Source organism: Gobius niger, assembly GCF_951799975.1.
Source record: "Gobius niger genome assembly, chromosome: 15".
Lineage (NCBI taxonomy): Eukaryota > Metazoa > Chordata > Actinopteri > Gobiiformes > Gobiidae > Gobius > Gobius niger.
Window position 1 is genome coordinate 24660833 of NC_136866.1, and position 13270 is coordinate 24674102.

The 13270-nt window shown below is 42.0% G+C and overlaps 2 protein-coding genes across 2 annotated transcripts; one reads left to right on the forward strand and one right to left on the reverse strand.

Moving 5' to 3' along the window:
• Positions 1-2033: 2033 nt before the first annotated feature.
• Positions 2034-3727, reverse strand: arf6a (ADP-ribosylation factor 6a). Its single transcript, XM_079571735.1, has 2 exons — positions 3580-3727; positions 2034-3447 (listed from the first exon to the last, which is right to left on the reverse strand). The coding sequence occupies exon 2, from the start codon at positions 2859-2861 to the stop codon at positions 2334-2336; it is 528 nt and encodes a 175-aa protein (XP_079427861.1). The 5' UTR covers positions 2862-3447; positions 3580-3727; the 3' UTR covers positions 2034-2333.
• A 1735-nt stretch (positions 3728-5462) lies between these two features.
• prpf39 (PRP39 pre-mRNA processing factor 39 homolog (yeast)) lies at positions 5463-12423 on the forward strand. Its single transcript, XM_079571892.1, has 15 exons — positions 5463-5595; positions 6455-6790; positions 6883-7076; positions 7535-7660; positions 7751-7869; positions 8071-8238; positions 8311-8491; positions 8859-8966; positions 9574-9738; positions 10157-10283; positions 10377-10645; positions 10771-10955; positions 11046-11138; positions 11515-11632; positions 12213-12423. The coding sequence occupies exons 1-15, from the start codon at positions 5583-5585 to the stop codon at positions 12297-12299; spliced, it is 2289 nt and encodes a 762-aa protein (XP_079428018.1). The 5' UTR covers positions 5463-5582; the 3' UTR covers positions 12300-12423.
• Positions 12424-13270: the final 847 nt, after the last annotated feature.

Consider the following 13270-nt stretch of genomic DNA (forward strand, 5'->3'; position numbering starts at 1 on the left):
TTTAGTGTTCTTGACTAAATTATTGCGCACTAACATTTGAAAGCCTAATTTTAGCAAAACTCCACATACAAAGGCCATACATTGTCTTAACCTGCAAACATTTGCCAACTCCTGCGCCCATGTTTCCCATGAAAAAGGCCGTCACTCCCCAAATGATCTGGATATATTGTTTTATTATTTCAACAGTAATAGCAAAATAAAGTGAACAAGACTATGAGAAAAGTAGAAGCTGGTTTTGCTCAAGTGAACAGGGCGATGAGAGTTAGTGGAGCACCTTTAAGAGTTTGTGTGTGTGTGTGTGTTCGGGGGTTTGTAAACATTCGCTGGGGTCCAAAAGTCACTGAAATTCAAACAACGGGACGACCAGCTTCTCCCCCAGCTCCCCCTCTCACTCTATCGTACACATTTCCCAATAGTTTCACGGGACACGGTGCACTCCCCTTTCCGCGATAAGGCAGCTCAAATTAGAAATACTCGACAGTAAAAATGGAAGCTCTTTAGACAGTGGAACAACCGCGGAAAAAGAAATGACTGAAGCGACTGAATTCAGATTATTCATCATGGTTTTAAAAGCTGTGTATCGGTGCAACCTGTCGCTGGAGAGTAACAAGCAGCTCCCTCAAGGCTTTCTCAATAATACATAAGCTCGATGAGTCAAACTTGAGTCATTTGGCAAAGCAACAGTTTCACAAGTGTCAATGGCCCAAGAAGATACAAAACGAATACGATTAATAGCCACCATTTCATATTTCTTTAGAAGTGAAGGTGGTATGTCTTGTTTGGTCAGGTTACAAAGCACTCAATACATCTTTCAAGCCAAAACGTTGAGATTATCTGGGCCAATCATTGTTTGAGCATTTTGTTAAGACCGCAAACATGATAAACAGGCTGAATTCAAGTCTTTTTAGTACGTTCCTTTTTCGTAGAGATGTTGGTAGACTATAGAAGTGAGCGATATATGGGAAAAGATGACCATTGCAATATATTAAGGGATTAACCTAATAGCAACAATGACATGATCTCTGAGCTCTGCATAAGATCTTTATTGTCTTGTTCTCAACAAATTGCACGGTATTGGAAAAGTATATGTTTTACGACTAAGTAAATAGTACTTGTAAGATCAAATATTACATGAGGTGTGAAAGGTTTGAGAACCACGGATCTAAACTACAAGGTTAGCAGGTTTTATACATAATAAGACCCCATAGAGGCAAGATATTTTGTCACCAAAGTAATGGCGGCTTTTTGCGATTTGCTTTCATTGCACGTTTTCGTTTTTCTATTTTCGCAACTTCTGGTGTTGGTTTCCGACATTCGATATCGCCCACCTCTATATGTCACAACTTATAAAACACAGAAACATCTGTCCATAAGTCACAGTGCGAGTGAATATCCGGCGTTCACACAATCGTCCCAAAACGCACTGGCGTGATCACTTCCAACAAACATTACGTACAATCAAATATGACTTTTTTTTTTTTCAAAAGGTCCACATTCGTACAAATAACTCGAGGCAGCTGAAGCCACGGTCGTAACTGTGCTGATGACGTTGTTCTCCTTTGGATATGTAGCAAAAAATACTGCAATAAAGCTTAAAAAAAAAAAAAAAAAGGAAACTTTCTCTTTGATCAGATACTGTCCCCAAATTGAATGATACAAAAAGTAAGAGAATAGAATGTGCTGTCAAGGTATCGACTGATTCCAAAGCAAAAAAAATATATAGAAATTCTGCAGAAACAAATCTGAAAAGTGAAATTATAGATTATAGTGAGCCATTGTTATAAAAAGTAAATTCAAATGCTACTCTCTTGTATTTTCAAAAGAGAGGTTTATGAATTGCTTTAGGTTGCATGGTTTTCAGTCTCAGCTACTTCAGTTGTGCCAAGTGTCCCATGTTTTCCAGGCTGGTGAATGAGTGAAAGGCTGCAAAAGGGAATATCCACAGGAATTTGATTGATTTTGAGTAGTTTTGACTAGTTTTTGTTTAGAGATATTTCAATACTTCACTCAAGCTACATTTCCCCCAGAGGATGGTTTGAAAATGACACTTTTTTGCACCCAAGTCTGTTTAATCAGTAAGTTATTGATTTAATTCATGGGCCTGAAGTGATGAAATACTGCATGAAGACGGTCACCAAAGCAATTAAGAATTCAAGATAAACATTCTATCTTTTGAATGGTGAAAAGTCCTCAAAATGGCGGCCAAAACAATGTCATGTGATATTGTGGCATTACTAGCAACCCGGCAGAAAGCTTGGTCAAAACTACTCAGAATTTTGAGTTGAAATTCCTTTTTGCAGCAGAAAAATACAAAAAAACCAACTCATAAAACATTAAGATTTATAGTTTGAGGTGAGCCAAGCGAGGCCCTCGTATAGTCCATCCCCTGCGGTGGCGCATGCTGGCTGAACGTACCAATTCCTATCCCGGATCCGGGTCAGGCCAAGCTTCTCCTGAATCTCGTGGGGTTTCATGGCGTCCGGAAGGTCCTGCTTGTTGGCGAAAATGAGGATAATAGCGTCCCTCATCTCGCGGTCGTTTATGATGCGATGAAGCTCCTGCCTTGCCTCGTCGATCCGGTCTCTGTCGGCGCAATCCACCACAAAGATCAGACCTTGCGTGCCGGTGTAGTAGTGCCTCCACAGGGGTCTAATCTTGTCCTGCCCGCCCACGTCCCAGACGTTGAACTTGACATTTTTATAGGTGACCGTCTCGACGTTGAAGCCCACCGTCGGGATGGTGGTGACGGACTGTCCCAGTTTCAGCTTGTACAGGATCGTGGTTTTCCCTGCTGCATCGAGTCCAAGCATTAAAATTCGCATCTCCTTGTTGCCAAAGATCTTTGAGAGCACTTTCCCCATCTTGTTTACAGTGCATAAATAACTTTAAAATAGAAATTCTAACTCCTCCAGCGAAAGAGAAGTGGTTTCAGTTCAAGCTTTGGTTTTAAAAGTCAGAATTAGTAAGATCACCAAAAAACTAAGTGATGCATTCAAATCAACTGCAATCTTATCAGTGGATATATTTAGTAACCATCCAGGTACTTTTGATGAGAGAGAATGACTTCACCCTGTTAGGAGAAGCAGCAGTAGGCAAAGGCTCCTCTCAAAACGCACATTTCAAGTCGCTTTTCTGGGTTCAGATGTTGAGCTCTCCGCGGAGTTTGCCTCACAAAAACACCGCAGAGTCTCACAAAAGCCTTCTATAATGAATCAGGCCCTGTACTAGCCCGGGCTTCTCACTTCCTCCTTGGCAGCCGGCTGTCCACACCGCACTCGCCCGTGTTGGAGTCACTACTTCTTCCCGGGCGCACGATTTTAGATCCTTTTCGTGGATTCTTGGTTATAAGCGTCGTCAGATAAAACCTCTCCGATCCGGTTCCGTGGTGAGACATCCAGCGGAAAACAGCGCTCAAAAAAAGGTCATTGATTCATCCGACTTTCTTCTCTGTATGACACAAGGAGAAGGGAGGGGTGTTACTACAAGAGGACAAGTTTGAATGCGTAAAACCCTATGCGCTACTGACACGAAAGCGCTATCGCACGCAGCCAGGACGGATTTGTGTGGAGGAATATTTACCCGTGCCGCGTCCCCGAGCCTGTCCCGGGCCGTGTGTGTCGGCTGTGGGCTCTCGGTAGGTCGGTCGGTTCCCTCCCTCCCTTCGCCTGCCTGGTGGCGGTGATCGCTGTCTGTGGAGGAGCTGCTGCTGCTGCCGTGATGCCGGAAAGGTGCGGACCGGAGCGAAAGCCACTTCCGCTCCACGAAGCGCTCACGCACTGCGCATGCGTAACTCCATCTTGCACTTGCAAATCTTTTTTTTTTACTTATAGCGAGGTCAAAACTGTAGCTTTTCTGAAAGTGAACCAGAAGATTTAGATCATCTTTTTGTTTGTGTGAAGTTGTCCAAAGGTTTTGGCTGGACCTTCAACAATGGATTGTCTCCAAAGGAACTCAGATTATCAATCAAACAATTAATGATATAAAATGTGGTATTTTTCGCAATAATCTTAACGATTTTGGTCTTAATAATACTATTTTGTCAAGCAAACATTATGTACATAAATGTGTTTTTTTTTCAAGACAAAACCTAACATTACTCATTGGAGGAATGAGCTGAAACTTTTTTTTTTATAAATCTTGATCAACACCCAAAAGGCAGAAAAAACTGTCTTCTTTTATAGACAATCTTATAGAATGAGATGCCCCTTTACCCCCATTTTTCTTTTTATAATGTGAATGCCATTTATACAATAGTATAACCCCATGTGGACTGAACATAGTGAGGTATTTACACTGTACCTTTTTTGTTTGTATTTGAATTATTAAATAAATATCTAAATAAAAAAAAAACGTTTAGCAAGGTCAGATCAAGAGTGTATTTATTTATTATCCACTATGCCAATGCGTGCGTGTGAAGCAGCAAGCAAATACAAGCTTCTGTAATTTACTTAACCCCCACCTGAACTGGGCACATGTTGAAAACGCAACAAAAACAAACAAATGAATGACAAAATAATGACCCAAAAAAAAGAGACAAAAACACTTCAAAACTGTGACATAAATGCGACAACTGCGCGACAAAAAAAGTTACTATCAGTTTTGTCGGTCTTAGCTTTCAAATGAGGCAACAGTCTATGCATTACATTGGCAGGCTGTAAGCTCCAGTCGAGAAGCATTTATATTTTTAAGTCTATTCTATTCTATTCTATTCTATTCTATTCTATTCTATTCTATTCTATTCTAATGCATTCAAGAACTGGAATTATTTATTATAAATTTGTTGGTATTGAAAAGTACATTTTACACAATAAGCAACTTTTGTGCAAAATATTTTGGACAATTCCTGCCAAAACTGCAGGTGAATGAGTTTGGCCCTTTGAATTTTCATTGTACAAATGTAATAATAATAGTTGAGCAAATGCCATTACCTGATTTGCATAACTTTATGCCAATGCAATTTCTCCCAGTGTCGGGCTAATAAAGGTTTCTTATCTGAGCCAATATTAGTCATGGTATAACTACAATGATTAGCCTAGGTGTCAGACAACAGCTGAGCCTCCCATTATCCATAGTAAAGGGCCACTTTCAACAATTCACCATGGCCAATAGCCGAGGGGTATGAAGGGCCTAACCCAGGATATTTCAAAAGAGTTGACAGTATTTTCTACATTTTTCTTTGACATTTATTTTATTTCATTTCACATAATTTAAGGGGCCAGAGGACGTATTTGTGGCCGTATTTGGCCCCAAAGGCTGACCTTGTGTACCCTTGGTCAAGTGGGCAGATCTTTGCTTTTGTTGACATAGATATAACATTTGTGAGGTTCCAGATTAAGTTTTTTTTTTTTTTATACAGTCACATGTTTGAACGGTACCTTCATAGAACTAAACATAAGGGTACCTTCCATACCTTGATGTGACCTATGACCCTCTGCTTTGAACCGCGGCACTCTGCTGCGCATGCGCACTGACGCCTCTTGTGTCTTGTTTGCTGATAATGGTCGATACGCACCGCGCGGTTGTAGGTTAAACAAGTTTCGCGGAAAACTGCACTTTTACACTGTGAAGCCGATTCAAATTTGATGGGAGATACTGGTAAGAGTTTAAACTACTGTATTTCTATATCGATGGCCTTGTGATACGTGTAATATTTTGCATTTTGAAAGGCCACGAGCGCGGTACGTAATAAAATGGCTAACGTTAGCTGGCACGCTAGCGTTAGCTTTCCACGAAATCAAAACTCGTCGTCTGTAGCTCCGTTTATAGAACAACGGAGCGCGTTAGTGACAGTGAATTCGCCGAGAGCTCCTCAATTTGGCGTTTGCGAAGTCTTGATTTGGAATAAGTGTCGTTTGATGCTTCGAAGCAGCTTGCAGGAAATCGACAAATCAGCACCCTCCCCCAGAACTTTAGTAACGCGTGGACTAGCAGCTAGCTTCATATTACGTTAGCTCCCTAAATAAACAATGGTCACTTCCACACTACCCCCCTCTCCTCAATGCCAAAGATATAACTAATATTAGAGTTGTGTTTCACCACGCAGCTTCTAAACGGTGAGATTAAAATAAGTTAAAATGGCAGCGGGTAAAGAATAAGGAAGTGACTTTTCAGAAGAAGCTGCTGCCGTCTTTGCTAAAGTAGAGTTACTTAAAGGTTTTTTTTAAAATAATTTTCTTTTACTATTTCTAGTTCATTTACAGTTTTGATAAAGCTTCTATCCGTAACGTTTCATACCATTATATGTTGTTTTTGTTTTTACTTATATGTAAGAAATATGGGAAAGAACAACAAGTGCAATAGTACATTTGTGCAATATAATACATCAGACATTTTACAGTATGCTTGACAGAGATTGTTTTATCTAGTAATTGTCTGTAACCAAGCAATTTCCCTTTGCTGCATGTGACCTTGTGATTGTTCATGCATATTTAATTATACTTCTCTGCATTTTTAGGGTTGGACGTATCAGGCGATCCGATCTCTGGAATGTTGAATACTGAGTCCCCAGCCATGGAGAGCAATGGGGACGCCTTCCTTCCTGACCCAGCCCTGGGCCAAACCGGGGAGTGGCCCCTTGACCAGGTGGCTCCGGACGCGCTGAATAACATGGTCGCCAGTGACAACCAGGAGGCGCCGCAGCAGAAGACGGTGGAGGCGGTTCAGCTGAGCAGCACTCAGCTCATCCAGGAGCAAAACACGGACGTCCCGCCACCTCCGGCAGAAGCTCCAGATCAACCGGCAGCACAAGACCCGCTGCCAATGGCGGTGGACTCAACAGACAGCAGTGAAGGTATGACGGGTTTAATTTGCAACCTCAACATCTGGTGTCTTTGTTAAGTATGCCTCCTAATTGTAACTTATGTTTTTTTTTTTATCATTTAGCTTTGTCTGATCCAGCACAGCCTGCAGAAGATGGGATGGAGTTGGAAGAGCCATCCAAAGAAACTGAGCCAGAAATTGCGACTCTGGCCGAGCCCGAGCCGCCGAGTGAATTTGATAAACTCTTCAAAGGCTGTCAGGAGAATCCGGAGGACTTCAACGCCTGGGTCTATCTGCTGCAGTTTGTTGAGCAGGAGGTGAGGGAAAGCACTGCAAGATTAATCTCAAACGCATTGGAATTGCAGTTTGAATGTTTGATTTGAGCAAATTTCATAATGAATGTATGATCCTGCTAATCCTGTAGTTTAGACCTCTACAAACATGTTCTTAATGTGAAAGCGGGTTCTTGAGTAGAATTACGCTAACTTGCTCCCAGATGTGAACTTAATCTTGTTTTCAAAGTGTAAATCAAATTTCATCATAAAACTTGGTAGAGAAATCACATTTGCAATCTAGTTTTCCAAAAGTGTGCAGCCACGAATGAATATTGATTTTTATTTGTGTGTGTGCCTAACATATTAGTCTTTTGCTTTATGTTTATTCATCGATTTGTAGCCCTTACTCTATTAGTTTATCTTAGTTTTGTGTTGTCTTGTACCAAAATTGTATTTCAGACAGCTGCTTGACGTACACTTTGGTTGTTTTTAATTTTCAGCCCACTATTGATCCTGTGAGAAAGTCATTCGACTTTTTCTTCCTGCGGTATCCCTACTGTTATGGCTATTGGAAGAAGTATGCTGATCTGGAGAAAAAGCATGGGAACATCCAAGTTGCAGAAGAAGTAAGTAGATTTACTGATCACATGTACCTGAATAAACTCAAATAGTATTTTAACCTGGGCTTAAACATGTGTACTCATTTCCTCTTGCAGGTGTACAGAAGAGGCTTGCAGGTGATCCCTCTCAGTGTGGACCTGTGGCTGCATTACATGACCTTCATCAAAGAAAACTCTGATCCCAACGACCCTGAAACAGAAGGCCGCATTCGAGCGTATGTATCAGAGTAAAAATAAATAATAGAATTGAATAATCTCTTGATTTATCTGTTGGGAATCGCGGATGCCTGTAAGAGACGGGGCATGTAAAAATCAGGTTATTCAGAGTATTCGTGAATGATTCCACAGAGTCACTGCTCTGAACAATGTGTAGAAACTATGGCTGTGTACTAATGACTTTCATTTGTCTTTTCTAGTGCCTATGAGCATGCAGTGCTGGCAGCAGGAACCGACTTCCGCTCGGATCGTCTGTGGGAGTCCTACATTAATTGGGAAATCGAGTTAACGAAGCTCTCGAACGTCACAGCCATCTACGACCGCCTCCTGGGCATCCCCACACAGCTTTACTCTCAGCACTTCCAAAAGTAAGAACATTTCCTCTTCACTCGACTTCGACTTTTATCTGCTCCTCGGTGGTGACAGTGATTTTGTTACAGGTTCAAAGAGCACGTGCAGAACAACCACCCCAAACACTTCCTGTCGGAGGAGGAGTTTGTGCAGCTCAGAGTGGAGCTGTCCAAAGCGAGTCTGTCGTCGATGGTCGGTGAAGACGGAGATTCTGCTGTACCCCCAGAGGAGCTCCCGCCGGGCACAGATGACCTCCCGGACCCAGCTAAGGTAAAAACATGAACACAATTCAGGTATGAGCCTTAAACATGATGTTGGAACCATGTGCTGGAGCTTGTCTTTTAAAGATTCACGGGACAGAGAGGAGGTTTGAAGAGTTGTCTTTATGTACGCAGCCAGGCTCAAGGATTCGCTGGCAGCCTGTCAGGGACTCTATCGAGGCTCAGTGACACCAGCACTGCCCCGAAGGCGATATGCAGGTTGCATACGTACCCTTCCGCTTCAAGCTTGTCGTTTGCACGCTTCTGGTGATGTACCTGGGCTGCAAGACGAGCAGTTTTTGCAAGTGGAGAAAGTTTTCTGAATGATTATATATGTCAACGGGCTGACCATGGTCGTCTCTTTTGTGTTTGTGTAGAGAGTGACGGAGATTGAGAATATGCGGCACAAGGTGATAGAGGTCCGACAGGAAATCTTCAACCACAACGAACATGAAGTCAGTAAGCGCTGGGCTTTTGAGGAAGCGGTAAGTGTCCGTTTCACATTGCTGCATGGTCTTAAACAGACTACGTAAGGATTTCCGTGGAGCATTAAATGAATTCTGGCAAAATTAAGGCCATAAAAGTCATTCAGAAGTGCTAAATTGGATTCAACCTGGCATTAAATCAAACATTTTCCCTTTTGAGACAGAACCCACAACAATATTGCTCAACTGTTTTTGCTGCATACATTTTTCAAAAACACATGCAGCTGCAATTCTGATGGAACTTTTCCACAATCTTTTGCTCAAAAGTTTCCCGTTGTGTCCAATTTAGTTTTCAATATCAACATTTTCCCTTATTTCTGTTTGTATATTTATAAATCTTACAAAGTGGTCTTTTTGTAAGAAACATGTCACAATGTTTTGTATTTGTGGTATTAAAAATATAGTATTTAGGCATTAACATGGCTTTTAAACCAGTGTCTGCGTACATGGATGTATGAATGAGAGTGAATGGGTGACTGGTTTCTTACTGTAAAGCGCTTTGGGCCTGATAAAGGTAGAAAAGTGCTATATAAGTTTAGACCATTTAAAGTTGACTTGCTGCCACCTGTAGAAACCCAGTACTTACTACTTTGTGTATCCATTTCAGATAAAAAGGCCGTACTTTCACGTCAAAGCCTTAGAGAAGACGCAGCTGCAAAACTGGAAGGAGTATCTGGATTTTGAGATAGAAAATGGCACGCCTGAGCGAGCGGTGGTGCTTTTTGAACGATGCCTCATCGCTTGTGCTCTCTACGAGGAGTTCTGGATCAAGGTACCGTTGTCGCTGACCTTTGCCCTCACTCGAGCTCACTCCCTGCACTTCCCCATCAATGACGATTTCTCTACGCCTCAGTAAAACGTCCTGCACTCTTTGCGTGTAACGTTGATTGTACTGTATCTGTTGTATTAGGGGATGGCCAGCTTTGCCACACCAGATATGACTGCAGCATTTGCCAACTACTACGTTGCATCTTCCTCGTCTCCCACTACCTTACAGAAACTTATCTAATTGGGTTCCATGAAGGTGCTGATGGGTTTACACAGAAAATTTCTAAGATCGATCTTGTCAATGAAGCATTCACTCTTCCCTCCAGGCAAATGTCACAGCTTAAAATGTTTTTTTTCTTTCCCCCTTTCTGTCCTTTCTCTCTGCATCTGCGCCTCTTGCTTTCCTCTTTTTCGCTGTGAAGTATGCCAAGTACCTAGAGAGCTACAGCACGGACGGGGTGAGGCACATCTACAAGAAGGCGTGTACGGTTCATCTGCCCAGGAAGCCGACCATCCACCTGCTCTGGGCCGCATTCGAGGAGCAGCAAGGTGAGGCTTTTCGATCTGCAATGCTCTTGAAGGCTGATGTAGTTGGAGTACAAGAGTGTATCAACTAAAATGTGCTCGTGTTTGATCCCTCAGGCCAAGAAGACGAAGCCCGCGGTATTCTGAAGTCTTTAGAGGAGATTGTCCCGGGGCTGGCCATGGTGCGTCTGCGGAGGGTGAACCTGGAGCGAAGACACGGGCGCGCGGAGGAGGCCGAGACGCTGCTGACCGAGGCTCTGCAGACGGCGAAGACTCCCAATGAGGCCTCGTTTTACGCCATCAAGCTCTCCAGATACTTCCTCAAAGTGGACAAGAGTCTGGACAAGGCCAAGAAAACGCTACAGGACGCCATCGAGAGAGATCCGGTAAGAGATTCTGAATTAAAATGCATGATTTCACAATGATGGAGCTTTGAGTTGGTAGTTAGTCACAAACCATCAGTACCTAAATCAATAAATCTAATGCTATTGTCGTGTTCTTTTTCCTGCAGACGTGTCCAAAACTCTACCTGAACCTCCTGGACCTTGAATACAACGGAGACGTCACACAGAACCAGGCTGAGATTTTGGCCTGTTTCGACAGAGCCATAAAGAGCCCCATGCCGCTGGAGTCCCGGCTCCTTTTCGCCCAGCGCAAAGTGGAGTTTCTGGAGGACTTTGGCACCGACGTCAATGTGTGCGTTGGATATGATTTTACATGAAGCAAAGTCAAATATTTACTGCATTTTTTGTGTCGACGTCTAACCTCTGGTTTCCCTTCTTATAGGCTGGTAGCTTCTTCTGATGAACACATCAAACTAAAGGAGGAAAGCGACTCATTAAAAAGGAAAGCCGAGAGCGCAGAGAACGGCTATGACGGGTGAGTTTAGTCTATTTGTGTCGGAGAAATGCATAAACTGGTGAAGTTTTGTTTTCTGTATTGATCATAAACTCTAGTCCATGTAAACTTGAAGGATAACCATTTAGTTTGTTATACACTTTTTGAGAAATTTCAGCAGATTGGGGAAATCCTATCGAACAAGTTACATAGAAAAGTATCTGACTAAAGTTTCAAAATGTAGCTTTGTGCTTTTGCACAGAAATGATGCCCTGGTAGTAATTGATCCTAGCTCTAGAGGTTGATGTACATTGTCGAACTATTGAATTTACATTTCTACACAGATAAACTGATGGAGAATTAAACAGCCTCTGTTTTTTAAAGCTTTCTTTCTAAGAATATTGTTTATGGTTTGCAGCACTGGGGAGCCAGATGCAAAGAAACAGCGTGTGGAGGATGGCACTGATGCCGCAGCAGCAGCCGCCATGACAGACGCGACGGCAAACAACTCGGCTTACAACTACAACTGGTACCAGGTGGGTGATTGTACAATTCCCTCTGCAAATGTTGGCACTCTTGAGCAAAGTCTCTTTTCTACTATACAAATACTGCTAGAATGGCGATTACTGACATTTTAAAGTTCTCTGCAACAACAAGAGTCTACCTAGAGTTCATAGAAGTTGTGTTATTCTCAAACCCTTAGTGGTAAACATCAATTAGTCAGGGCGATGGAGAGGACCAGATTTTATGAATGACGGTGGAAGCAGATGGAGATAAGGTAGGAAAGGGAAAGAGTTCAGCTTCCTGACAGCCTGGTGTGTGAAGCTGTCCTTCAGTTGACATGACTTGACTTGGAAACTCAAACAGAAACCGTCACTAAAAGGACATGTTTTTCTCATCTTAAACATGTTTCCATAGGCCCCAATATCTCATATGAATCACTTTTGGAGAACTGTACATATAAGAACTCAAACTTCCACACAGTTATCTGCATCACCAAAGACTTTGTCAAGAGAGCCAAAATTAACAGTATATTCTGGTTTCATTATTTCAATATGCTTTTAAAATGTGTATTAAACAATTTCCCCTCCTTTTTCTGCCTCTTCTCTCGAGCAGCAGTACGGTACCTGGGGTCAGAATTCCTGGGGACAGTACAACCAATACGCCCAATACAACCAGTACTACCCCCCTCCTCCCACATGATCGTCACGGGCCCCTGATCGGAAGAGGAGACTCGGAAACAAGCATCCTTTCTCACCTGCCCCTACAAGACCACATGGCTCCTTTTAACAGGCTGTCAAGGAATGTCAAACACGTTGTATGGACTTGCACTAAAAAAAAGCCCATCACCGAATGTTTATTTGTGTGGGTTCCCGAGTTACGACAATGTTTCCCATTGATGGAGAAGACCTTGAAATTCTCCTGATTGAATTAGCCTGAAAACTATCTAAATCTATTGGAAACACTACACTTTACCCCCCTCCTTGTTTAATCAGTCATGTTTTAAAAACCCTTTTAATGCTTCAGCTCCTGCTGTGACAGCTTTTTTGGGTCGCATGTTCTATTTATAAAAGCAGGTTTGCTTTCCCCTTTGTCATTTTGATCGGATGACTTCGTTCATTGAGTCTCTTTCTTTATAAATCTAAATTTGTAAAAAGGTAGCTGCAGGTGTTCACTGTCGCATTTCATTCTCTGCATTGGGATGACTTTTAATATTTCATGGTTTGAAGAAGAATGATGAAAAGTTTGTTTTTTATTTTGACCTGGTTTCATAATAAACAATATCTTGTGAGAGTTTGGTTTGTAATTTCTTGCATTGTCTTTTGCCTCTCTTGACACTCAATATTCATTTATTACTTACTATTAGGTTGTAAGAAATTTCACTTTTATTGTAAAGCTTTGGTTGCATTGCTTTTCCCTGTTGTTACATCATTTGTTGGCCTTTTTAATCAACAGACTTGCTGAACAAAAACAGCTCCAACCCCTCATTTATTTTATTTGTTTGCCAACAAAAGACGAATGTAATGCATGTTTTCTCCTAATGATTACAATATGTGGAATGGCATTAAATTGCTATCTTGATCACATATTTTCTCAGCTTTTGACATAGATTTCTGAAGTTCCCAAAGAAGATATTTTGATATTTTGCGTCCTGGGACCAAACGAGGCCACGT